The sequence below is a fragment of the Dermacentor variabilis genome, chromosome 4 (assembly GCF_050947875.1).
Source record: "Dermacentor variabilis isolate Ectoservices chromosome 4, ASM5094787v1, whole genome shotgun sequence".
In the NCBI taxonomy this organism is placed as follows: domain Eukaryota; kingdom Metazoa; phylum Arthropoda; class Arachnida; order Ixodida; family Ixodidae; genus Dermacentor; species Dermacentor variabilis.
This window is the reverse complement of record NC_134571.1, coordinates 79,267,711-79,294,517: the sequence shown is the minus strand read 5'-3', so window position 1 is coordinate 79,294,517 and position 26,807 is coordinate 79,267,711. Positions and strand designations below refer to the sequence as shown.

The window sequence follows — 26,807 nt, the reverse complement described above, 5'->3', positions numbered from 1 at the left end:
TCATCCTTGTGTTGCCCCTATTCTTCGTCCCTGTTTGTTTGCGCACAAAAAGTTTTAAGATGAATCAAAAGATCGGACTGAATCACATTTGCATACCCATTACTTCATATACTACCCATGAAACATTGCATTGATTACCACGTTCTCGTTCTGCTTTACAAAATCATGCATAAAATTATAATATGTCCTTCTGTAAAAATTGTGAAAATACCACATACCCATTATGATCAGTCACCTCAAAACACTGTTTCAAAATCTTGCATTAATTATGAATCATCAATTATGAAGCATTGCAGCTCTGGAACAAACTACCAACAGATCCAACAGCACAATAGTCATTTATCAACTACAAAACTAACCTTCGCTCTTTTATGCTCGGGTCACTTGCTCAATGAGTATGTACCATATTTGTACTGTCTCATACATTGCTTTTTTTTTTTCCTCAAACGTTCGTGTTTATATAACAGCATATAACATAGGAGCCCCCTTCACAACTCCCGCGAGAGTTATAGGGCCCCACCTTTATACCATATCCAATGTACTTAGCTTCATGTGATTAATTAAAGAACATGAACTTGAATTTGTTTGCTGATGCTCTGCCTCCTCTCATACAGGTGCGCTTCTTCAATTCTGTGGGAGTTCTCGCACACTTCATGGAACACACGCGGACACTACGCCTCTACCCTCGTCCCGTTGTTGCCTTCCAAGTGAACACCTTTTTGCACTCACGTACAAAGCAGTCTCATTTTTTGCGCAAGTTTGTTAGGACGCAGGTGAGCCCTACCTTTCGTTTGACCCAGTGGGTTGCTTTATTCTTGGCACACTTTGAGCTCCCTGCATGTTCTGTGCGTGCATGAAAGTTTGATCCCATGAAAGTTTGATCCATGAAAGATGATACATGAAAGTTTGATCCCATCAGCACTCTAGCATGTGTCATCTGATGGAATGAATGAGGACTTAAGGATGCCTTTTATGTAGCCTTTTAAATATTTGTAGTGGGTGGATCCACATTTCGAATCTTGTGCCTCGATCAAAAGTTCCCTGGCCACTCAAGTTTCACAAGAATGGACTTTGGGCTGTTTAACAGCATGATATGTATTATACCCCAGCAAGCCAGAGTTATGAAAATCGAGAATGAGAGTTTTTCTCATATAGCTTCACATTGCCAAAAGTATGGCAGAAGTCCTGCCACAAATCCCAAAGGGCAGTGTGTTTATGTACGCAGTGGGCTGGGAACTTTTCACCTAGGCCATACATTTGTGCTGTGCCGGTACAGAGGTGCTGCTAGGGATTTGACTGCTTGTGTCCGACATAATTGGGAAATGCTGTCATAATTGTGTAAAATAATAGCTGAAGCCACTATGGGGGCTAAATTTTTCCTCTTAGTTTTAATAAAGAGCCGTTTGAATGAAGTCTACCATAATCACTTTTAAAACTATTGAAGCATATGTAGAAAATTTGACACGAGTGCCTACTGGTAATGAAATAGTGTATGCTGCGTTGATGTGCTACTGCAGAAGTAGTAAATATTCTTTTGTAACAACTGTTCTCTCTTCCTTTTCCTGCATGAATCAATAACGGTGGAATGCATGTCTATTACAACATGTCTGCAAGAGTGGTTAATGCAAACCAGTGCTATGGCTTTATGCCATTCTTAGTTAACATGTTGTAAGTATGTCTAGAACAGTTTTAAAATACCTTTGTAGTTTGCTGGATCTTGTTTGAATGTTGTTGCGCTGTCCAAGGCCTTGTATGGAACAACTCTTGCCCTTGCTTTTATTTTTATTTTAATCTTAAGATGTCAATTGAGCTCTACTCCAACCATGTTACAGCACTGTTTCCAAGTACATAAGAGTAAGCATAAAATTTTGATCTCTTAATGTGCAGGCATAGCTCTATTGTATGATGCTTTGGCCATACAAAAAGGAAATCAAGTGTGCACAGGAAAGGAAATGTTGTATTGCTGTAACTTCTTCTTCGTTTTGTTTCAGGCTGTTGAATTTTATGCTGAGTGGTCTCTTTGCCCAACCAATGTGGCTTTCCTTCGTGTACATACAGGTAGGCACATTTTTCTTTTTTTGCTTAAGTTCAAAAGAGTATCACATTTACTCAAATCTAAGGCGCACTTTTTTCCCAATAAAACAGGCCCAAAAATTGTGCACGATTAGAATCGAGTACGGCCCTAAATCTGTGTTACCATATCGCGATCGGAATTTCAAGATGGCTGCCTCGTGCGTGCTTCGAGCCTAGCTGCTGTAGCTTCCTCCATGCGCTGTAGTACGTGTGTCCGCTGTCCGTCTTCATGTTTTCTGTGTTTGCTCTATCAGCATGAAAGTGCCGACTGCAAAGTCACGCCGAGTGTTCATCATGATGCCACAATTAAAAGGAAAGTGACCACGTGTGCGGAGATGGGCGGAAATCGAGCCACATAACGGGTGTTCGGAGTTCTCGAAACTTTTATGCGGGACTGGTGCAAACAGGAGAGGCGCTCTACTCCGGCGGCTGCTGCATAGATACAGCCGCGCAGCCCCTATCTTGAAAACAATCTGCGATGGAGACAGTTTACGTGTCTAGGCGCACCGCACTCTGTTCTCGTCGCTTAGTTGAAGTGAGAGGCCGCACAAAGGTCAATTTGCTCACTCCAGCATTCTGATAAAAGGTTTCCGCAGTCACTGAGTGAGACGTGTTCATGTTTGCTTGTGCACGTGTGACACCGTGCTTGTTAATTAAGTTAGTCAGCAAATGTTTAAAAGCTTATACGGCCGATAAAACTACTATCCTTACGTTTCATGTAGCAATCTACTATTTTGCTGTTGCAATCGATGCTTCGCCTTTCGTGCGAAAGTACGACTTTTTTTATTTATTGCAACTTTAGTGCATTGGTAGTAAATCTTTGTTTTTCCAAATGAGAGAAAGCTGTATTTCTCTCATTGCGCAGCACTGTAAAGGACTTTTCTTCTTTTCGGTCATAGTAAACAGGTGCGCGTTACAATCCAGCAGGCATTAGAATTGAGTAAATATGGTAACTGTCACAAAAGAGAAGTCACGGAAAAATTTTTCCCAGAATATTTGTCATGACTTTACAATTTGCTTTGTAGAAGCATGATATGTAACAAAAATATCACGACATAACTTGTGTAGAAGCAGGCCTTGCAGCTTCTGCTGTGCAATAAAGTAATTTATTATATGGAATGCTGAAATAATTGAATGAAAGAAGAACTACACTGTTGGTCTAATTGGTCTTGCACAACTGTTGAGGGGAATTAGTGCTAAACAAGATGCACAAATAGAAAGGCAGACATAAAAAAGGGCTCATGGTCGTTACCCTTTCAATGTGTCTGTCTTGTCTAGCATTACTGTTCTTCTCATAATTTTGCTAACACCACAGTCATGGTCTACCAACTGTGTTTGCATTGCTTCTATGGGTCATTTGTGGGGTAACCTGACTGAATAAACTTATGGTTACTGCCACTCTTTCCAAGCAGGTCAGTAACCATGGCAAACAACTTGGTAACATGTGCAAACCTGTCCTAAAGTTGGGAGCCTCATGAACAGAACATAATGGACTACAAGTGAATTTACCTTGTACGGTTTAGCCCCATATTATGGTGTTTGCTGTTCATGGGGGTGACAGACACAAAAGTTGTCTCTTATTGCCAGCTGGCTGCTGATGTAGTCGATGTCAATAGTTCACAGACTGTGGGACCTAGGAAAACATATTTCCGAGCAGTTTCTGAGTAACCATAGTTACTAAAACCATGTAATGCTATGTTGTTTGCATGTAGAGTTAAACCTCATTATAACAAAGTAATTTTGGCTCCCCTTTCAACTTTGTCATAGCCAGGATTTACTGTAGTAGTACAAGCTAAACATCTAAATAAACCACACAGCATAAATAGTTGACTTTCTCTCAAATCCCGCAGTCTGTAAACATTTTGATGCAGACTGTAAAAGCTGTGTACACAAGCAAGGCTTTATTGACATTAATATACTAACACTCTGGCCTTGGAGCATCAGTTAATAGTTGCCTTTCTTTACGATACATTCACAGGTGTGTTTGACCCTGCCGTGATAGGGGATAAGGCAAAGTGGTACAGCCACCAGTTAGAACCCATTCAGTTCGAGGTGTGGTCGGAAAATTGCACGCTCAACATCGACATGGCTTCCATAGGTCAAGCCGACGAAACAAGCACGGGTGAGTGTTCATAATCTTTCTGAAGCGCTGTTTTCTTGGAGGATCTGCTATTACTTGTGTATGTTGAATAACAGGACATGCATATTGATAATGTGTTGCATGGGTAGCTTAGGTAATGTATTTTCTTTCTTTATGTGGGGAATGCTTTAGGGGAATTTGCATGCTTGTGGAATGGAAGTCGGGGCACAGGAATCCTTGGGGCAGTATGCATGATACGGAAATTTTGGTGACACGTCTAATACATTAGTTGGAATGTCTAGAATTGTGCTTTAAAGTAGCAGGGGACACCTTTAATGCGATTCGCATTCTTTGCCTGCTTCAAGCATCTTGAGTATCTATCCATCTACTCATCCATCCACCTGCCCACCCACCCATGCACCCACCCATCGATCCATCCACCCATTTGTTGGTCTGCCTGTCCGTCCATCCATCCATCCTCTTAGGCTGATCCAGTGACACAAGTTGTCTACCAGCTTGGGCTACTAGATAAGTGCTCGTGGCCTTGGTGCCGGCATGGTCATTCCATCATCGTCGTTCTGACTTTGTCATCCGACCCTCGCCATGCCCTTGTCGTCACGCCATCGTCGTCATGCATGCATCATGCATTCATTTTCACACCGCTATCATGATGCCATCACGGTCATTCAATTGTCGTCATTCCATCTTCGTTATCAGGCTCTCACCATGCCATCGTCAAGCCTTCTACTAAACCCTGTGGCCGAAGTTGTCTAATAGCTTGGGCCACTAGGTATATGCTCATGGTTGTGGTGCTATCATGGTCGCTACATTTTCGTTATTCCAGCTTTGTCATCGGACACTCATCATGCCATAATCGTCACGTCATTGTCGTCATGCAATCATCGTGCGTTCCTTCTCCCACTGCTGTTGTGACGCTGTCATGGTCATTCCGTTGTCATAATTTTAACTTCATCATCATATTGTCATCACGCCATTGTTGCCACACAGTCGTCATACCATTGTTGTCATGCAGTTATCGTCACCTCCTTCGGCTTTCCATCAATGTCAGTTGTTCCTCATCCCATTGTAATCATACTGTCATCAGTCAATTGTAATAATGCCACCTTATCATGCTGTTATCATCACTGCACTGTCATCAGACAATCGCTATCATGCATCTGTCGTCTTCAGACCGTCGTCTTCATATCATTCTGGTCATGCCATCGTCATCGCTCCAGATTTGTCATCCGACTCTTCTCATGCTGTCATTGTCACATCATCGTTGTTATCCCATTGTCCTCTTACCGTTGTCATGCTGTCATTGTCATTTCATCATTGTCATACCGTAGTCGTTATACCATCATAATTTAAGAATCAGTGTCTCATTCTCGTCATGCCATCGTCATTATACTTTCTCTGTTGTTCCATCAATGTTGTTCCTTCTTTGTCTTTCTGTCATCGTCACTGCATCAGCATCATACAGTCGTCATGCGCAGTACTCATAAACAAGATTGGCAAATGAGTGGGCCATATGCAGAGTTACTGGAGCATGTCGCACATAGTCGAAGCAATGGAAGTCTGGGAATGACCATTACAATTGATAAATAAGCATGACTTCAGGAATGCGGTGTGTTGCTACATTGCTCGAATGCTAATCTCATCACCGTCGACAGACATCGTGACACGAGTTCTGCCATAATTTTTTTATCATGACACTGTGTGTGCTGCCTCCGTTACAATTTAATGGACAACTAAATATACGTGGTTGAAGGTAGGGCTGACAAGGTGCAAGTCGATGCTAACAGCATGGTAACCAGCACGAAAACATACATGCAATGCATGAGGTCTTTTAGTGAGCTTAAACTGCCGCGCAAAATTTCTTAGCTAAGATGAGAAAAACAGTGTGTTGACTTTTAGGAGAATAAGAAAAAGTTATTAGTGGACTATTTCGCTAGATTGTGAACCTTGTCACGTTGAGGTTAAACTGTGTCTTGTATGCTTTTTCTTTCGCCTTTATTTCCTTTGATAATTGTATTGACCAACTTCTCTGCATAGGTGTAGGCTTTAAAATCTTGTGTCAGAAAATCATTGTTCTCAATTTTCAGGTGAAAGTGGCAGCGAAAGTGATGATGCCAGCAGCACGAGCTCCTCCTACTCTTCCTTAAGCGACTTTGTCTGTGATATGGTGGAATTCAATGGGGATCACTTTGGTGAGTGACACTTCGGTCATTTTCCTTCCCGTTAACACTAGCTATGCTGTCTCATTTTTACATAGAGCTCTCTGACTCTGTTTGAGTGGCTTCTACAACTGCTAGAAATTTTGATCAAGTAACTGGCATAAAGTTTAAGATTGTCAATTTTTTTGCTATATATGAACGTCCAAGCTCTCTAAACCCTGAAGAAAAGTACTGGCAAGCATCGGAATGTCCTAAATAATTTGGTGCAATACTTGTTTCTATGAACCAGTTATGGTTTCGGTATCCTAGAGCTTGATTGTTTCACAATGTCACAATACGTTGGCGCGCTCTTTTTTTCTTCAATTGCTACAGTAGCCACATGCGAGCACAGCCAGAAGACACGCGTGCAGTGCCATTGTCTGGTCTCTTATGAGCAATGGCATTGTGCCTAGCCTCACTACTGCGCAACATCGGCAGCAAATTTTTCTGTGTGTCATAACATCAGGATAATGTCAATGACGCCAGGGCAGTATTTTGGGACAAACTTTAGTATCAAAATCAAATGTCTTGTAAGTGTTTCCCAAACTTTACAATTGCTAAGTATCTTCCTTTTATGTGTGAAAAGCATGTGGTAGAGCTTGTACAACTTTGAAAATATACGTTCTTACTCTTCTAAAGGGGCCCTGAACCACCCCTTGACCTTGGTGAAATAACATAGTCTGCGAGTAGCATATGCTGCTGGAAACATCTCAGCCAAGTTTTGCTGTCATACGCGGTACGTGGAGATCGCAAGTGAAGTGCGAAGTCGCCTTCCTTTCAAACGTCCTGTTTTTCAACAGAAGCCTGCTCCTCATTCTCCTCTGGACGCTTTATTTCATAATAAAGCGTCCAGAGGAGAATGCCGCTGCTATTGGTAGCTGCGGTCTGCTACGTAGCGTAGATACCGCGGCCGCCGAGGGGTGCTGCCACGAGTCCACTGGCTAAACGCACTGCGGCTCGCTGAAAACGACTGCATTTGGTTTGCATTTAGAGCATCATAGGCACCAAAATCTGAAGTCGTGGCATCAACTTTAGCATCCAAAATGAAATTTGAACTTTGTGCCATGGTGACATTTAGAAGGTGGAGCATTGTGGGCATGCCCCACTCTGCCATAGCCTTTGCAGTGCAAGGCATTGAAGGGGAAGCACCGCAGAGGTCATGTTTGATTGCCAATAACTCTGCTTCTGCTGAACGCATTCAAGTACTTTTTGCAGCAAAGTACTTCAGAAATAGCCTATTTTGACTTCAAATGCCTTTTTCCACTTCGATAAAAAGTGGTTCAGGACCCCTTTAAGCCTCAAGCTATCAACAGCTTGAGATGCAGTTTTCTGTTAGACGTTGAATGCAGAAGTATCAGTGTGTGCTTTTTTTTATTCTTTGTTATAAGTAGAGCTTCTGTATTGAGAATATGGTGAATGCCCTGAATAAGTGACTTCATGAAGGATGTATTTGATATCCTGACCACTTATTTAACTCTACAGCAATACTGAAAGAGCTTGCATGAAATATAACGCAACCTGAAAGATTGAAGATAGTGGTGTGAGTTAGGTAGAGGGTGCCGCATGTTATATAGTGGTGGCAGTTAAGATGGAAATGTGCCATAATTATTTAAGGATTTTTATTGACTTATTTTTATTGGCTACTACATATTCAGCCTGAGACTGAACACTTGCTTTCTGCAGAAAGAAGGGTTACCATTTTCGTTTTGCACAGAAAATTGCTCGAGTTTTTTGCACTTCAAGGCACCTCGTGATTAGTTATGCAATGATAGAAAGCTACCTAACGCACGCAGATAACTTTTTATAGCAATAGCTGCTATAGAAAGTGTCCAGCTGTGTTTGGGGCAGTGCCACTTCTGTGCATCCATGATGCTCTATTGGCTGACTAGGCTCAATTGGTAAAGGGAGCTTAGGAGATATTTTTGCTCTGCTATCGATGACCATTTGCTTCACGATTACCATAGGTCATTGTCATTGTAGCTCCAATGTAGTGATCACGTCGACATGCCATAGATGTATATTTTAGTAATATATACTATTGAAAAAAAGAGTGCGCTGCAGCCAATACCAAACCTGGAACCAAATTGAAGCTCTAGCCAACCTCTTGTTGAAGTGAATAGACCAAGAGCAGCATTGCCTCATGTGGCACTGTTTGCTGTGGAGGCTACAGTGCACAAGTTTTAAGCAATTCCTCTGACAGGAAGTGAAAGAAAGTTCTTCGTGTGCCACTGTAAGTGATACTGTGCAGAATAGAGCAAGTCTTACTGCCAGTGTCAGCTCTCACTGTTGCTTCTTTTGCTGTTGTTTCTGTCATTGAGGCTGTTTGTCCTATAGAGCATATTGTTCATCAAAGTGTGCTACCGTAAATGATACTGTGTGGAACAAAGCATGTGCTACTGCTAATAATGATGTACCAGCTGCCATTGCTGCTGCCTTGCACTTCAGGCAAAACTGAAACTTTTCTTTAATGTCCTCATTAGTTTCTTTGTGCGTTTTCCACAGGTGGAGCTCATATGGAAGAGGTATCAGCAGCAATACTCAATCGTGCAGACTACATGGCTGCATTCAACCCTCCTAAGACACTGCAGCTTCCAGGCACAAACCAGCAGAACTTGAGACGTACTGACTCAGAGAACTCTGTGCATGGCTCTGTGTCTTCCTCCTCTCCAAGCTCTTCGCTGTCCAGGTGAGTGCTGCTCTCATGGAGTGCACTGAAGTTCACCTCTTTGCTAAATGCAATAGTTCTCAGCAGTGAATTTATCGAAAAAAATGTGAATTCATTATTTCAAATTATATGGAAGTTTCAATGCCAGAGGAGGGTGAATAGGTGCTGAAACAAATTATGTGTGAGCCTAAATTGCTGTTGTGTTGATGATATTAGCTAAACAGTGACATATATATTAACCTTGCCACAGATATGTACAGCGAATATGTTGCCATGTTGCTGCCTGTTGTTCACGGGTAGGTGGGACTAATCAAGCTACCATTATGCAGCTTTTATCCTGCCATCCCCACTGCTTTGTATACATCAGTGTACTTATGCAGTAAAAAAATAAACTTCAAAAAAATAATGAGAAAACTCCCATTGATTGTCCCTGTCCCACTCCAAATTGATGCATGCCACTGTTGCGCTGTAAGACTGATTTTTAAGCAACACAAGAAAAGTAATGATTTGGGTGCAACATATATGCCTATTGGATGCACGTGGCTCCATCTCGACCATGCCATTCAACCTTAAAAGGACGAGGCTTTATTGAAGCCTTTGATATTGCGGACACCAGAAATGGATGGTTCTTCAAGCTCTCCATTTGAAAGTTAACTGCCATTAAGTAGTACTCTCGAACCTCATTATAACAAAGTTGAAGCAGAAGCCTGAAATTTCATTATATCCGTTACTTCATTATTCCATTATTGCCCTTTATTGCAATATGTGCCGAACGAGGTGCACAATTGCAAACATGGAAATAAGACGGCTTTGCGGCCTGTGGAACTGCTATACGATTACATGTGCGATGAAGTGTTAAGAAAACAAAAGAATCTTCAGTGCTGTGCAATTGCAATCTCGCATTTCCAATGCGATCTCAAAGGCCAAGCCCAGCTATCAGCCCACGTGGCATTCCACAAGAGAAATAGAAGTGATAACTTAAATGTAGGACCACTGCGCGTAGTTGCACAGCTAGGCGAGGCCTGGGCATGACCTCTGTGATTGCGCCAGGGAGATCTTGGAGGCCACACCCATCTGCACCTGCTTGTGTGGCGCGCCACACAGAAAAAGAGAAGGGAATGTACTTACCTTTCACAGTGCCGTGGGTAGCCACGCAGTGTGGCAGCGCTCACACAGGCAGGCATGCGCAGCTAGGCGTGGCCTCTGAGAGGACACCAGGGAAATTTTCGAGGCCACGACCAGCTGCCCGGCAACTCGCAGTAAGAGAAAGGTCAGTGGAGAAGTGCAATAGTGAGCTGCTCCTTGTACACATCTACACACAGTGGTTAGAGAGATCGGTGTTGGTTGATAGTATATTCGAAGCGTGGACACGGAAGGGTTGAACAGCCACGGCAAACTAGTTTCAAACGTCGTGGAAAGCAATATACTCGGTGCACAACAGTCAGGTACGTTTTTTTAAATGAATCTAGTTTGTTATATCCATTGGCAGGATAATTCTACATCGTTAAAATGAGGTTCTAAATACATAGATCTCTACGGCAATTTTAAGGGTAAATTACTTTGTTATATCCCATTTTGTTATAACAAGGTTTCAGTGTATATATGTGAGCAGCATTCAGTCATCACACCAATACTTAAAGGGTTTTTTGTGTGAGGATGACATGTGTAACCTTCCCCTATTATTCCTTTAGCCCAACAGGTCAACCTCAAGGAGATCCTGGAGATGCATTTGAGGCACCCAAGGCAGATGCTAAGGTAACATTACCTTCCTTTCCTTAGTCAAGTTTTACTCTGCTTTTATATTTTCTCCTTCCTGGTTAGAAAGTAATCAGAGAGGCACCGAATCATGCTTTACAGAATGTCTAAAAGGTGGGCAAGTTGGTTTAGATTCACAATTATGGCTGGACAGTGTCACTTAACCTGGACAGCAAAGATGTAGAAAAAGTACTGGACATGCGCTGTACTCACAGCTGAATATTTATTTAGTGGAAACGCTTATATATGACAAGAGGCTATACAATCGAACCTCGACATAACAAACCTCAATTTAATGAAATTCTCGAAGTAACACATTTTTTTCATTTGTCAATCGCTGCCCCATTGAAAACCATGCATTTCTCTTCATGATTTAACGAGGTTATTTTATACCCTAATTTAGCGAAGTACTTGCGCATTGCACATAGTACGTACCAAGAGCCTCCTCGACAAGCAGATAAATATGAAAACTTTAGACAGAGCAAACAGTGCTTTACATGCACCCTTTAATGCACACACTTTGCCGGCACACACTTTGTTCTGTCTGCTGTGATGTTTTGCCATTGCAGCAAAAAGCAAGAATTTAATGCCATGCTGTATTTGGATTTCTAGAAACGCTCTTGACAAATCTGCATTTGACTATTAATATTGGTGGTTTTGGCATATTCATTGCCGAAAAAGTACATGCAGCAACTGAGATAAGGAACCAGACAATAATATTCAAGTGTTGTCTGTGTCATTAGGGTTTCCCTGTCTCTTTGTTTCCATATGCTGCATCCTTTTAGAAGCAGGGACATGTTTTATCTGGACAAAATTGTAGGTTTTGTTGTGCACAGTAAAGCATGCAGACGCTTATCTTTGTGTCAGCCAGTGATCAGATAGCTCCGCTTACAGCGTTCAACAAGTGTTACAGTTCCCCTTAGCCTCAGCTTGGAGAAAAAGGAAGTCACTCAATCTCTTACCTTACCATAACAGCAGGAGGTGAGGCCAGAGACCAGTGGAATTGGTGGGAGCACTGCCGGTTTGGGTGGCGGGGACGCCTCTGCTGAGGGGGAGCCCCCGACGCCTTCGACAGTGCGATCTGGACGCAGTCCAGGGGGCAGCCTGAGCAGCGGTCTCAGCACACCGCCTGACACGACCAGTGGTGGAAGTGGCACCCCCCGCAGTGCCCCACCTCTCGGAGGCCTGGGAGGCGTGCTGAACCGGGCAGGCCTGTCTTCCCAGGTAATTATCGCAGGGCTTTGCTAGGCGTTGTCGACATAGACTTAACTGCAGAGAGGCACAAGAAAATGCGGGAATGTGCTTCTTCATGCCCACCATTATGGATAGTAACAGAGCAGCTTAGTTGCAGAGCTTAAGAGGAAGCTTTGGATCGAGCCGAACTTCAACATGGCCTATTCAAATACACGTAAAACGCAAAAACATTTTTCTGACATAACCCCTGGACCGATTTTAATGAAATGTGTTGCATTTCAGAGAGAAAGTTAAATTCTAGTGACTGTTGGAAGCAGAATTACGATTTAGAGCCTGAGTTTTGTTACGAGAATTTTCAAAAATTAGGAAGTTTGACAAAGAAAAATAGAAGCATGAAGTTTACAAATTAATAGCCCTGCATCAGGCACAGATATAGCGGTTCTGTAAGCGGCATCCTTAAGATCATTGAAAGCGGACAAATTCAATATGCCATAAAAATTGTTACAGCGCAAACACATGCAACCACAAAGTATCAAGGACGGGACACAAGCGCTGTTATTAAAGTTTATCTGCTTTTGATAAAAAAATATCACAAAGAATTGGAACCACGCAGGACCCAATGCAGATACTGTTGCACTGCAAAAAAGGCAGTTTATCATAAACAATAAAAGTAGATTTCATGTAAAACTGTAATAACAATATAAAATTATCTACTGACAAGCCTGTTGAATTCTGGAATGACATTTTGCCGTTTTCTTCTACGCATTCTCTAACAGCCAACGAAAGTTGATTTTGAGGCACAGAATAAAACAGGTCTTGTACATCTACGGAAAAACCAAAGCCAATGTTAGCCTTGATACTTTGTGGTTGCATGTGTTTGTGCTGTAACAATTTTTATGTCGAGTATGCACCAACTTGCCCAGAAAGAAGTTTTAATCAATATGTCATTTTATATCTTACATTAATTTGTTAGGTTGTGTACGAGGGTTCTGCAAAAGCTGTATTTCCATATTGCAAATTTTTTTTAGATTCATGTGTAACATATAAATTTTGTCTACTTTAGATGTACTATCAAATGCAATTCACAGAATTGTGGTATCATTTTTCATTGCTGATTTACAGAGTTGTAAACTTGATAGTTTCGTTTTCTGAAAAGTTTATATTTTTGCCAATTTTTAATAAAAAATTGACAACCTAATTTAAAAATTCGAAACCAACAGTCACTAGATTTTAAGTTTTCCTTTTAAATGCAACAAACCTCACTGAATTCAGTGCAGTGGTTGCCGAGAAAAACGAATTCTCCTTTTACATGTATTTAGATAGGAGCCCTCGAGCTAAAGCTTTCTCTTAATAATAGTACTGCACATTTTCATGATTGCTTACATAGCACTTGTATTTCACATTGTGTTTATGTTATGGTGCCACCACTCAGCGGTAAATGTTACAAATAGCCTCGCACATTTATGTATTGCTTATTCAAGCACAGTGTGAGGATAAGCAGAAAGCTGCTGAGTCCTTGCTTGCTTTCTTTATTTATTTTTCTTTTACTGTTTGTTGGTTGCCTGAGTGCCAGTTTCTTTGTTGAATTTTGATGTACAAATTTCTATGATGGCTTTCTTTAGTTTTCTTGAATGCATTTAGATGACATGGTCAGAGCGCTATTGATTTATTAATGAATTTATTTATTTATTGTCCCCATTCAAAACAAATGAAGCAGGCTGAGGTAAGAGCTGTATAAACGCAACTTGAGCTGGGTTTCAGCCCCCAAATGACAGCAGCAGCGAGCCATGCAACATAGAAACATTATTGCGTAATAACAAAACATGGCCTACACAGAAAGGATATTGTTGATATTCATTTATTGATTCAGTGCATCCTGCAGACCATTTCAATAGAAAAGGTACTTGAAAGAGCACATAAAGTGCTGGGAAGTTTCTTTATTATAGTGACTGCAGGAAGCATTTGTCTGTTTCCATGCTGTCTGTTGTGTTTGAGGCTGTTGCTGTCTGTTGTCTATCATTAATAAAGATGTTACTTTGTGGGCACCAATAATCTGCATGGCTTAAGGTACCATCTATGGAATGAAAGAGAAAACATATTTCATCAGTCAAACTGTGATTGCCACATCGTTACTAGGTGCGTAACTAAATGTGGACGAGAGACCCTCATGTTTCAGAAGAAGCTGATCTTTGGCTAGTTGGTCAACGGCTGCAATGAAGTAAACTGGGTACATAGCATGGAAGATAAAGTATGAATACAAGCACTCGTTTTTTTTTTTTTTTCATGTATGTTTATTTTCTGATTGTTTCCTTTGCATAAACGCGTATGTGCTCTGAAAGACTTCTATGCTAAGGCATGGCAGCAGATGACATTGCTCTGTCTTTTCCCGTAGTGTGCTTGTGGTTTCTTTACACGGTGATGCGCCATGCTTTTTTCAGGGAAGCCAGAGCTCACTTTTTGAGACTGTGGCGCGCGAGGCCAAGGAAGTGGCGCGCGAGGCCACCAAGGCTGCCGCAGAGGTCAGCCGCACTGCTCTGGAGGCCACCAAACCGGCTCGTGAGGCCGGCCGCAAGACACTCATGAAGGTAAGTGCACTCAATTGTCAAGCTGAGGTGTTTCAAATCTGGTTGTCTTTCCTAGCTGTAGCCATGTAATTGCTGCAGACACATGCAGACTTGTGCTGTTGCCAGCCATGATGGTCCAGTGGCTACAGGGTCGTGCTGCTGGTCAAAAAGTCACGGTTTAGATTACTGGGCTCAGTGGCCACATTCTGATAGGAGCGGAATGCAAAAAAAGCTCATGTACCATGCTTTTGGTGCTTGTTAAAGAGACCCAGGTGGTCACAGCTAATGCAGAGCCCCCCTTACAGTGTTCTTCATAACCCACTGTGCAGTTTTGAGATATTAAAGAAAAAGAAAAAAAAAAGTTCTCTATATCTTTCTTATGCATGGGTCACTGTAGCACTGGCTTCAAAAGAATAATTGTCAGTGCATAGTGACAGCCCTTGCATATACTTTCCATGCGTGGGACTTCCACATATTTTCTTGAGTGACCTAAGTATTGGGTGGAAGCATACTGCATGGTGATCTTCCAATTCGTAAAGAAAGCATGGAAGTATGCTGTGTGGCATATAGCTGAAAATAGTTCAGGCTCATACTCCTTGCTTGTGCTTGCCCTTGCTTATGTTCAGCAGGCGTACACCAAGTGTGTGCCCAACAGATGCTATTGGCTAACTGGTTGGGTTCCTGTGTGTGGCATCTGGTTCTGTATCACTAATTACCGTGGACAGAGATTTGACATGCGGCCAACACATGGAAAATGTTTGAATATGTTTATGTTAACGGAAAATGATGCCCTCCTTCTTTTATGCTCCATCTCACCAACCCTGTGGCGTGCTGAAGGCTAGGGCTCATATTAGCCAATCAACGAGATCTAGCTGTTTGTTTGAGGTGGTAGGGAGGCTTACCCGCTGTGCACCACTGATTCATCCGTGACACCATCCATCCATTCAGTCGGCACCGCACAGATGGCGATGAGAGGTGGATTATCGAGGACCCCTTCTGGTTTTCTGTTCTGTTTGGCTGCCGCAACATGTAGCTTTCACTGCATGTATGAAGTTAGTGAGATGAAATTCAGGCCCCTACTCTCCCCTTCCTTGCAGAGTAGCACGTAGGTGAGTATTTCTATGCTGGCAGACCTCTCTGCTCTTAAATGGCTCTCTCTTATGATAAACAGATAAGAAGGAATAGTCTTGCTTATTCAAGAGTGCTGTGTCTTGTTTCATGCTGGCTGCATGTGAATGCAGGCCTTGAGTGACCGGGACAAAGAGAAGCAGGAGAGTGGGTCTCTCCAGGCGACGGGTGAAGGGCAGCACCAACAGCATCAACATCAGCAGCAGCAGCAACAGCAGCAACAGCAGCCGGCAATGTTTCAACGCCGAGACTCGGGGTCCCTCATGTCTACTGTGAGCAGTGAGCTCAACGGCTTCGCTGCGCACACCTCCAATGTTATACAAGGCATCTCAGGACTCTTTGGTAAGAGCACTGGGATTCTCTGGCCTTGCTACAGCATAAGCATTTGCTATAGGTGCTGCTGACCTCGCATGAGGATCTTTTCTAGTCCATTTCTCAGTCTGTTTTGTCCACCAGCATTAGTGGGAAGGGGGGTGGAGGAATTTGGGATTGTACATGCACCGTGACCTTCCTGCCATTTCTAGCAGACTTCTAAAAAAATAAAAGGCTGTGCTGGCCGCAGGTAATTCACTGCAGAGCTTGCCTTAATGCTTTAGCATTAACAGAACAAACAGTGTTGCATATAAATCTCGGACAAATGGAAGTCATTCATTGAAATGAGCCAGCCATTAACAATTCTCGCCTTCCTTCACATGCACCTAGTTTGAATATCTTGAAGAGAGAGCCATACATCATCAGAGAATATTGTTTTCAGGTTGATAATGCCTCTGCTGCATACATTGCAGAAACATCCACCAGAAACGGCAATCTTATCAGTGGAATAATGGGTTTCTGCCAACGTACTACAGTCGAATCCGGATATATTGAACTTGAAGGGGATCCTGAAATAGTTCAATATACTGATACTTTGAAATATAAAATGTTTATCTGAAAACTACACATGTCTCGGACAGTCTCCTGAGAACATGAAAAGCAGGAATTTGGGGATCTCACGTTTGGAGCCACATAGTGAAACGATCAAGTGCCATCCATTTCTTGCAGAGAGCATGTATTGTACCGGGAAGCCTTTCACATTAACAGCATGGCCATTCTCCTTCCAATAACAAATAGCCGCAGAAAGTGTGCTTCACTGCATATCGTGTAGTATTTTCCCCACTGCTGTTTTTTTCTGGCTCACATCAAGTAGTGACAAAGTCGATACAGTCGAACCCGGATACATCGAACGTTGGTATATAGAGCAGTTGTAACAGCAAAAGTATGGTTCATCGCATCACAGGCCTGCATTGCAGTGAAGCTTACTAAAGTAAATTCAGCATTATGGAGCACAAACAAAACACTTGCTGCACAATTCCTCCATATTATGAGACATGCACCTTGCTAATTTCCACCATTGCATGTACTGCTCTTTATATTCAATTCTTTGACAGCATCTGCCAAAACAGTGCCATTTCATCAACATTAATTATTTCCGATGGCACGAGAAGTGATTCTCCTAACAATTCTCCTTCTTGATTCTCCTTCTTCTAACAAGGTCTCATTAGGAGAAGAAACTTCTCGTTAACAAGAAGTCATGTTAGGAGAAGCGCACTTGCAGGGGCACAGTGTCATGCAGAATTCAATATGAGTATGACTGTGAACAGGAATTCTGTACATGCATTTCACAATGCTATACTTTTGCATGGGACTCCAAGGGGATGTTACAACTGCTCTGTATACCAAGGTTCGATGTGTCTGGGTTTGACTGTATCTTAATTTCAGTGCTTTATCACTACTTGATGCGAGCCAGAGAAAACAGCAAAAGTTGTATGTGAATTAAAGCTCTGAATATTCATGCCTTGCTGATTACTAATACTATGATTACTATGATTAAGTACATAGCTATGAAGCCCTTCAGACTGCAACTGAAGAATTGTCCTCAAAAAAACAATATTTTGCACTTTGAATGTGGGCTAAACATTGCAACAGTCTGGCTTGTTCGTTTTGACACATCCGTCCCAAAATAAGTGCAAACTTCATGCTTATCATGCATTTACTCCATGGACATGTGCTAAATTCCTCATGTCAGTCTCTTCTCTTTCTTTTTCCTCTAGTAGGCACTAGATGCATTAGTTGCTCTTTGCTGTACTCTGCACTGCATTCCTTGGGCTGCAATTGCCAATCAGACGCTTTGCAACCTTCTCTGCTGCTTGCAGGCAACAGAGTGTCGGCTGCTGTTAAGGGTAGGGAAAGAGCACCTCCATTTGGACCCTTCCCCAAAGGTAAATGGTGCACTGTTTTCTGGCTACACTGATTTTCTGCTGCTCTGTAGTGGTCCTCTGTGTTCCACTTACCATCTCCTTTTCATGGCACTTGAGTTAACCATGAAACTCTGGATGCTGACAATAGACTGCACCGCTCCATTTGCATGATACAAACAGCATGACTGCAAAGTTCTTGCATGGTGTATCATGTTTCTGCATTGTGTTCTTAACTGGGATAAAGAATGGCTGAGGCTTGGAGGACAACATAACTGAAAGGGATGGAACACTTTCTTTTTTTTTTTTTTTTGCATATACAGAGAAGTATTACAGGTGGGTAGTTTCAGAAAAAACATTTAGAATGTATCAGAATAACGATAGTTTGGCACACTCATCACTGTTGTGAGCACCAACTAAGTTGTGTAACAAACCATAGAGGCATCAGAGAACATGCTAATAGAGTTCATTGAGGCATAAACTCTAGTTGCATTTCCCTGCTTCGAATTTGTCCTCAATTGCAGTAAACTTCAACATTCTAAGATCACATTGAAAAGCCTTTCACTCTAGAGGTTATTAATAATACACAGTCAACTCTCCTTACAACAGACCCTGATAATCCGACAAAAAACGTCCGTTTTATGCAAAGTCTGTGATATCCAAAGTGCCTCACTTCCGAAACTTTCGTCGCGATGTCTAACAACTTTATTGCAAAGAGTGAGTAACGAACATCCGAAGTAAAAAACAAACAAAAAAAGTCACAGTTTCTCCCGAAAAGTGAACCATCAATTGCGATGGCAAATTAAGCAAGATAAGTGCGGCAGCAGCAGTGCGCTGATTGACCTTCGTGCTGTCTCTCGCTTCAACACGAATTAACGTTGAAAGCGCAGCGCATATGGAGCTACCGGAACTGGGCGCACTTTGTCCACATCACACATTGCTTTGAAGATAAAGCCCGCATGGGCGAACACTTTGTCCACATCGCAGATCACTTTCAAGATACGGTGCCCGTGTGGGCGCGCACTTTGTCCACATTGTCGATCGCTTTCGAGATACGGCACCCACATGGGCGAGCACTTTGTCCACATGGCAGATCGCATTCAAGATACAGTGGCCGCGCCGTAAGCGGCAGCCGCTGGAGTAGAACCCTTTCTCTCGTCTCCTCCTCCCGCCTCCTTCTCCTCCTCCCCGAGTTCCCCCTGTGCCTTCGCGCACAAAAGAAAACGGTGCGTTTCCGCCCTGCCTTTCTCCCTCGCGCGCACGGTATTGAGCCTCGATTGTCGGCTGACCCTCACAAGTCAGTTGTCAGCCCATGTCGACACGGCAAAAGTACATTTTATGTGCCCGATTTTGAAAAAAATTGCCGCTAATTTCATCTGCTGTAGCGGATAGTTCGTTGTAGCACGATCCGTTAAAAGTGAACTTCGTTGCATTAATAAAATAGGTAAAACAAACTAAGGCTGAAATATAATCCGTTACATCCGAAAGTCTCTTGTATGCGGGTCCATTGCAATGAGCGTAGACTGTATAAATTAAGTGTAGGTCTTACATGAACAGAAGTTTGTTGTATTTACAGAGTGTCCTCTAACTAGACGTCATAAAAATTGTACTTGATTCCCCTCTCCCGGTGTGTGTTTTTCGTACTGCTTCACATGTGTTGATGAAGGGATGCTGCTCATGTGCTTTGTGAACAAACTATGTTTTGCTTGCATGTATGCTCAGATCCCAGCCACTTCTTGACTAAAAATACTAACCTTACTAACAATGGCATGATGCATCCCCTGATACCGCACACGCCAGCTAACATGGGCAGGAGGGGCCCTGTCGAACGGACCCCACTCATCAAGCACGTCACACCACAGCAGGGCAGAAGGGTCCAGCCCCAGGAACAACCACGCTCTGTGCAGACCTTCGAGGAACAGTCTTCAACACAGAGGTGTGTGTCTGAAGATTTCGCTTGGTTTTCTTTTTGCTGCTCTCCCATTCTCATTGCACTCTGTTTCATACATAGCAGGCAATGCTAGGAAGGCTAGAGAGACTTCTCTTACTGTTTTTATTTGGGACCAAAAATGGTGTGACAGATACGAAAAAAACATGTGGGTATGCATATTGTAATTCGATGTAATATTCTCCCGTACTTTTATGTCACAAAATATGATGTAATTATATAGAAGGCATTGCAGATCTGAACCTATTCACCACTGAATGAGCAGAGGGACATTTCTGTGACCAGTAGCCACAGTGCAGTCCTTGCACTCAAGGCCCTAACATAGTATGTCGCATACTGAAAGCACCATTGGCTAAGGACTATCCTGGTGTGCTTGACTTTTGGGCTGAAGTGATGCTATAGGGTAGCATGCGCCAGCTGTAGAGCTTTGCACACATGCTCGTCTTCTTATCTGCTGTCTGTTGTGCTGATGCTAGGAGGAATTTTCCAGAGATGCTACTCACACCTTTGCAAGAGTCTGTAGTGTGCCTTGCCAGTAGAAAGTCCTGTAATGATAGTTCTTAGTGTTTTGAGGCTCTGAATAGCATGCACACACGCATGGTTCAGGTGCTGTTCGAGGTTTGTGCCAGGAATGCTAGTTCCTGGATATAGCAAACTGTGCCAAACTTCCCTAAAAGTTTTCTGTCAACAAACATGGGCAGCAACCATTTAAGTAAACGCTCTCACCTTAGGCTATATCCAACCAAATTGCTGACTAAATTATGATCTTAAGCAATGGATCATGGTTTAAACTATCACCTTCGCTCATCACACGCAAATCATAAAGGTCAACCAATAATCCCCGCTGTTCTTCCACTTGATTGTGGAAGTTTATAAGCCTAAAATGAGAAGTCTGTTCTGCATTGCCGATAGTCATCTGCTGCTACTGGAGGGAGTGGGAACGAAATCGCTTACGAAACCAAATGATGTGGACCAGCTGATATTTATTTTTATTAATATTCAATTTATGTGAACAACATTTAGTAATGCAGGCATCGCTATAGTGATTCATGAATGGCACACCTCAATGGAAGCATCACATAATACACAATGCAGCGAGTTGTACTGTGTGCTGTGCCTGTAACCTTGGCATTGTGACTGCAGCGACAACCAGCAGTTCCTGAAGGATGTGCTCAACTCAGTGGCGAACGGTGAAGGCATCAAGTGGTTCAAGAAGAACCGCATTGCACGCCTCATGGAGGATGAAAGCTACAGGAATGTGGTTGTCCTGCGACTCAATCGCACCCTCGAGCGAAGGGTCGGTCCTGACGGTCACATCAAGGACGTGGTGCGTGTGCCCTAGCCTGCATTTCAGTTTGGAATGCATATATTAAGTACTTCTGCTTTTAAAATGTACAGCAGTACTTTATGATGTGACTGATTATTGCATGTGGCAGCAATTTAAAGGGACTGACAAGCAGTTTTCATGGTGCCCATTTTTTTTAGTACAATGGAGAGCTTACCGATCAGAGTGTCTAATCAGGAAGTAGTAATGCGGAAAACGACGTGGAACATTTTTTATTTGAATTATGTTGGAGATACCTTGCTGGGCTGCAAGCTCAGATGAGCCGTGGTATTTATGTTTTTACTGCTAGAACTAACCTTGGGAGTGTTAGCCAGCGCCACCACTCACAAACCTTGGCAGCGGATGTGGAACATCCTTGTTGCCACAGGCATCACGAGCACGTGATCTTTTTTGAGTGAAGGCATCTGGTCAATAAACCCACACATGCTACCTGAAGGCATCAATGTTGCCAGATTCGAGACCCTCATTATGTAATGAATGAGAAGAAAGGGGGTTAACAGAGGGGCCCGATATTTATCAATCATAGCATATCAAGCCGACAACAGTAGTGGCACTGGTTAACACTCCCAGGGTTAGTTCTAGTAGTAACACGTAAATATCCCAGATAGTGGATGGGAGAACGGTGCCATGGTAGCTCGATTGGTAGAGCATTACATGCGTGATGCGAAGAAGTGTTCCCCACCTGTGGCAAGTTGTTTTTTCATCCACTTTCATTTCCATTAATTCATGATTTCTTTAATTCAATTAGCAAGTACAAGTAATTTCCCATGTTGTTCGTGGTGTCTTTGTTTTTTGGCTTCTTAAACTGGCATAGAGGCATTTTCTATAAACGCTCTTGTGATGAATATCCTCGGAAGCAAGCTTACGTCTGTGAAGTAAGCTGTAGCTTTTTTATTCCTAAAGATGATGCTTCAATGTACACTTATGCAATTGCTGCAGCACTGTGCAACGTGACCATTAGGAATAGACAGTACTGCAACAATTGCATATGTATGGCAGCAATGAAGTCAGCACATTGTGATGTCAGACAGGAATTTCAACCTTAAGTGCTATCAATGCTACAGTGGGCACAAGATATAGTGTGTTAAGCCAGACGAAAGGTTTTAAGCAAATATGAGGCAAAATGTATTGACACAGCTGACCATGCTGTTTTTCAGATGTCAGTTATGTTGCTCATCTATACCACTTTCACATTTTGAGATCGTAGGCATAATGCCAACACATAACTAAAAGGAACATTAATTTTATAATTTAAGCTAATGCAAGATAATATCTTTGTAGAACTAGCAGGATTTGTGCAAGTTTGGACTGTTTGGATCTGCATTTGTCAAAAATAAGAGCATAGATGCCCAGTTTCTTTAGGATGCCAGTGCCTGAATACTAGTTATTAGCAAAAAAGAGGTTACATTCCTCCCATTCTCACTTTTCTCTCCGTGCTGCCAGATGATCTCCAAAGCAGTGTACAAGGGAACATTACGGATGCTCCAGTTGGTAATTGGAGGCCTGGAGCACAGCTTCCACAACTGTGGGATCGGTGGCATGGCCAGTGCCTTGCAGGTCTTGGAGATTGCCCACACACACTTTTGGGCCAAAGACCTCAGTGCTGAGGCTGGCATGCAGGTACATACTTGGTTCTAGATGCAATTGTTTTAGTACATGATAGGCAAAAATTAAAGGTTCTTTCATCAGTATTTTGTTTGTGATGCAGAGTTCAAATCAACAACTTACAATTTAGCTTAGTGACAAAGTTGAGATGCCCCTGCTGAAGGCTTAGCTTGGCCCACATAAAGGTCGATTGATGTCTGCACGACTAGCATTTCATTGTAGGAATGAAGCCTGCATCTGTGTTCCCAACTTGTGCTCTTCCCATGACAGCTTCTCTTGCCCCTGTCCTCTCAGTGGCAATCCTCCTCCATTTTGTCACTTGCTTCTTAAGGCCTTTTAGAGTGACACTAACAAAAAACACTTGAAGCAGTTTTACAAGTGGAGATGATTCTTTCCGAGCTCCTTTTGCGAGCCTTCAGTGGAAAAGGAACAATAGCAAGCAAAATGAAGGCGTAAATTGCTCATCTTGTTTTTCACTCCCAAACTAAAACACTCATTATGAGATCACCTCACACATATTTTGGTGTTTTCATGTGCAGTTAAACCTCAATATGACAAACTTCAAGATAATGAAATTCTCAGTGTAACAAGTATTCAACTTTTTATAACTTCTTGCCCATAGAAAACTGTATTTTGAAGCTCAATATAATGAAGTGTGCTTATGCACTATTTCAATAAAATGAAATTTCACTGCTGCTGCGAAGTAATATAGAAGCAATAAATTAAAACTGCCAGAGCTGAAGGTCTTTAAATGGTCGCATTACATGTAGCTGCTTGCGAACGCACTTCTTGAATTGCATGCCGTGCTGCGAAAAGCGGCCACCAAAATGCAGCAACATATCAGCATGACCATCTTGCCATCATGCTTCTAAATTCCAAGAGCGATAATACCTTATCATGCCGCACGCACCGTATGCTGGGGGTGTGAGGGAAAGCATGCAGGGGTTAGGCGAAAAGGTTGGTGGTCTGATGCACATGCAAAAAGGTTAAAAGGCGTGTGGGGGGCATGCAGTAACTTGGTAACATGGTCAAGCACTTGCTACGGGAGAGGTGGAGGGTAGGTGGGCGTGCGTCTCTTCCTCTTTTCTGTCCATAGCTGCACATAGCTGTTAGTGTGACTGAGCACATACGCAGCCCAAGCATACGCTTTCCTGGAGGTTACCTGCAGTGGGTGCAAAAGCTCTGTGAGCTAAGAAGGCTGTGACTTCATGTGTGCTATCTTCCCACTCATTTAGTGCTGGAGCTCGCGTAATCTCGAGTTTTGGACACACATTAGAGCAAGAGACAGATGAAGCATTCACTCCCCTCTGCCTGCACTCTTCATGATAGTGTCGTCCCACTGCGGGTGACACTATCAGCCGAAGCAACAGAGAGAATGTGAAAGCTTTGCAGGTGTTGCTTCGTACCACCGATGTGAAAATATTGTCAGCACAGCGCGAAACTGCTCTTGGTGCTCTTTGGCCATATTGGCCCTTGCTCCAATAAAATCCATAAATCATCAGCAGCAGCAGCATGAAACTGTATTTTTAGTTGGCATCTTTCAAATAACGTATTTACTTGGATCTAGGCCGGCCTCGATTCTAATCCGTCCCCCGAAAGTGCAAAGCCAAAAAAATAAAAACTTGCCTCGAATATAGACTGAAAAAAAAGAGAGGACAGCGTTCACGAAAAGAAAACTGCATTTATTGAATATGAGCATGCTGAGCTCATTCTACGTCATCATCGCTGTTGTGGTCTGATAAAGGCCATACTCATTGCAGCGCACTTGAGAAACATCTCCCATTGCCCCCTCTAATGACTGACACTTTTCTCATTGATGCCAAAGTCCTGCCTGGCTTGAACATTTGATGATTCCTCTGCGGTTAGCGCAATTTTCGTTTGGGAGCGGCACTGTAGTTGCATCACCTGTTTGGTGCCATTACGATGATACCACGCTGCACGCCGATACAATGTAGGCAGATAGGTCAAAATGACGTGGCTAGTAGTGCCTGTGATACTGACTTGTTTAGATGGCGCTAGCTATGCACCATATTTATACATTTCAGTTAAAAGCTAGCGTGTTTAAAATGCTCGAATCTAAGCTGACCCTAGAGTTTGGTGTATGATTATCTGGAAAAAAAAAAAAGAACTGTCGGCCTAGATTCGAATAAACACTGTACAACAAAATTACTTTTCGCATTAAACATGTTTTTCTTTTTTCTGAATGCCCAATAATTTGAAATTTTCTATGGCCGCTTCTGAGTAAGAGCAGCTAGTCGGCAACTGCACTTAATTTGCATAAAAGGTGAAATTTCAAATAACAAAGTAAAATGCCGATTTTACTAACTTTGATATATTGAGGTTTAACTGTATTTTACGCTGGCACATAAGGGATTTTCAGAGTATTTCTGGCTAGAAAGAATTTCTTGGCTGCAAAAGATACAGTTGCCGACCGATAACTCGGACATGCTTGATTATTTGGACAGCTCCGCGGCACCAACAGTAGCCCCGTAGACTTAATGTTAGGACTACTGAAATTTGAACACCTTACACCTTGCTGTGCGATAATTTGTACACCAACTGCACGACTGTCTGTTTATTTGGCCAGGGAGTTGAGCAGAAATAACAATATTTTTGTCTTGATATCTTGCCGGCATGGTCGTTGGCCTTATTGCCAACACCTCTTCGAAACCGAAACTGCCGAAGCCTAGTCGATCTAGTAGTTGCCGGCGAGAATTCAATGCATGGATTGACTGTACATTTGTCTATCTGCAGCGACAGCATGACAATGGTCAAGATACAGTCCATGATTTTGTAACGATGAGTTCCGGTAGATTCTGTGCCACTTTTGTCATCCAATGTTCTTCGCTGCCTGATCCAATTGATAACGTGTGCAGGGCATTGCTCTGATCACTGATGAAATGTGAAAAGCATGAAAAGACATAGTATAATAGCCATTGCTAGAAGGTTGCGGCCACAGAATGTCTAGGCCGAAGACAAGCATGTATGTGAGCAAAAACACATTGACAAACTTGGGCTGTATTCTTGAACAATCACTTTTAAAGATACTTGCTTTTTTGTGATATTTTGCATGACTAGCACTGGACATGTCCACGAGCTGCAGCGTTTCTGCACTGTGATAAGATTGCGAGTTTGGCACTGTGCCAAGAATGCTGTCGTAGGTGCCGATGCGTCTCATGCTAGTCACGCGAAGTTGAAAGTACCCCGGAAGTTACAATCGAAGAATATGGCACAGGCGCATCTTTTTGGTCCACTTGTGGAATAAACTTGCTTATTTTTAGCGAATACACCATTCCGGACTTCTGAACATTCTGACCTTTTGGCCGTCCCTGCTGAGTTGAATTATTGGTTGGCGATCGTAGTTACGTTGGCACAGTGTAATAAATATTTTGAATTAATAAATTTTTATGATAACTTTGCCATGCTGTTGTGCTTGATAACTTTGTTGCAGGTTCATTTGTCACTCCTAATAAGAATAAAAATGCTTGTGAGATAAAACAGCTGCTGATGCATCTTGGCAGGAAACTGCGATATAGTGTAGAAGTGGCAGTCACGCTGTCACATTTTAGTTTCTCCTGGTTCTGGGATCGAACCCATGACCAGTACGAATTTTTCTCAACTTTTTTGCGCCCACAAAATTTTCATTCAATTTGGTCACACTTAAATTAGCACTTTGTAGCATTCTGTAATGGTCAAGTTGATGGCCATGTTTTTGCACAAATAAAAATTTCATGCCAACACTAGTAACTCTACATTTCTCATTTTTCCACTGATGTTGTTTTTTCTGAGTTACAATAGACAGTATTAGTTTCATTTGTTTTTTACTAGGCTACAAGTGCAAGTGTTTTTACACAGCTATATAAGAGAGTATCCGCTGCAGGTGCAGGGACATGGGAGAACGGAGGTGCAGGTGTGACTTGATCTGTTGTTTTTTCACTGCACACACTGATAGAACTTGGGACAGAGCATAACTCTGTGGTCAAACCTTGATTTAACAAAA

The 26,807-nt window shown here is 42.5% G+C and overlaps 1 protein-coding gene across 6 annotated transcripts in view; it reads left to right on the top strand.

Moving 5' to 3' along the window:
* Rab3-GEF (Rab3 GDP-GTP exchange factor) overlaps positions 1 to 26,807 on the top strand; it is a 128,515-nt gene that overhangs the window by 36,754 nt on the left and 64,954 nt on the right. For 3 of the 6 annotated variants that reach the window (XR_012827381.1, XM_075689547.1, XM_075689543.1), the window contains exons 8-20: positions 615 to 773; positions 1,992 to 2,058; positions 4,052 to 4,195; positions 6,259 to 6,363; positions 8,872 to 9,055; positions 10,726 to 10,789; positions 11,765 to 12,013; positions 14,422 to 14,568; positions 15,789 to 16,017; positions 17,868 to 17,933; positions 19,710 to 19,845; positions 21,001 to 21,184; positions 22,646 to 22,822. Coding sequence is in view for 5 of the 6 variants with exons in the window: in XM_075689547.1 (XP_075545662.1) it covers positions 615 to 773; positions 1,992 to 2,058; positions 4,052 to 4,195; positions 6,259 to 6,363; positions 8,872 to 9,055; positions 10,726 to 10,789; positions 11,765 to 12,013; positions 14,422 to 14,568; positions 15,789 to 16,017; positions 17,868 to 17,933; positions 19,710 to 19,845; positions 21,001 to 21,184; positions 22,646 to 22,822 (1,911 nt within the window). In the remaining variant the exon portion in view is untranslated. The remainder of the gene's footprint in view (positions 1 to 614; positions 774 to 1,991; positions 2,059 to 4,051; positions 4,196 to 6,258; positions 6,364 to 8,871; positions 9,056 to 10,725; positions 10,790 to 11,764; positions 12,014 to 14,421; positions 14,569 to 15,788; positions 16,018 to 17,867; positions 17,934 to 19,709; positions 19,846 to 21,000; positions 21,185 to 22,645; positions 22,823 to 26,807) is intronic. The other 3 variants (XM_075689544.1, XM_075689545.1, XM_075689548.1) reach the window with 3 other exon arrangements.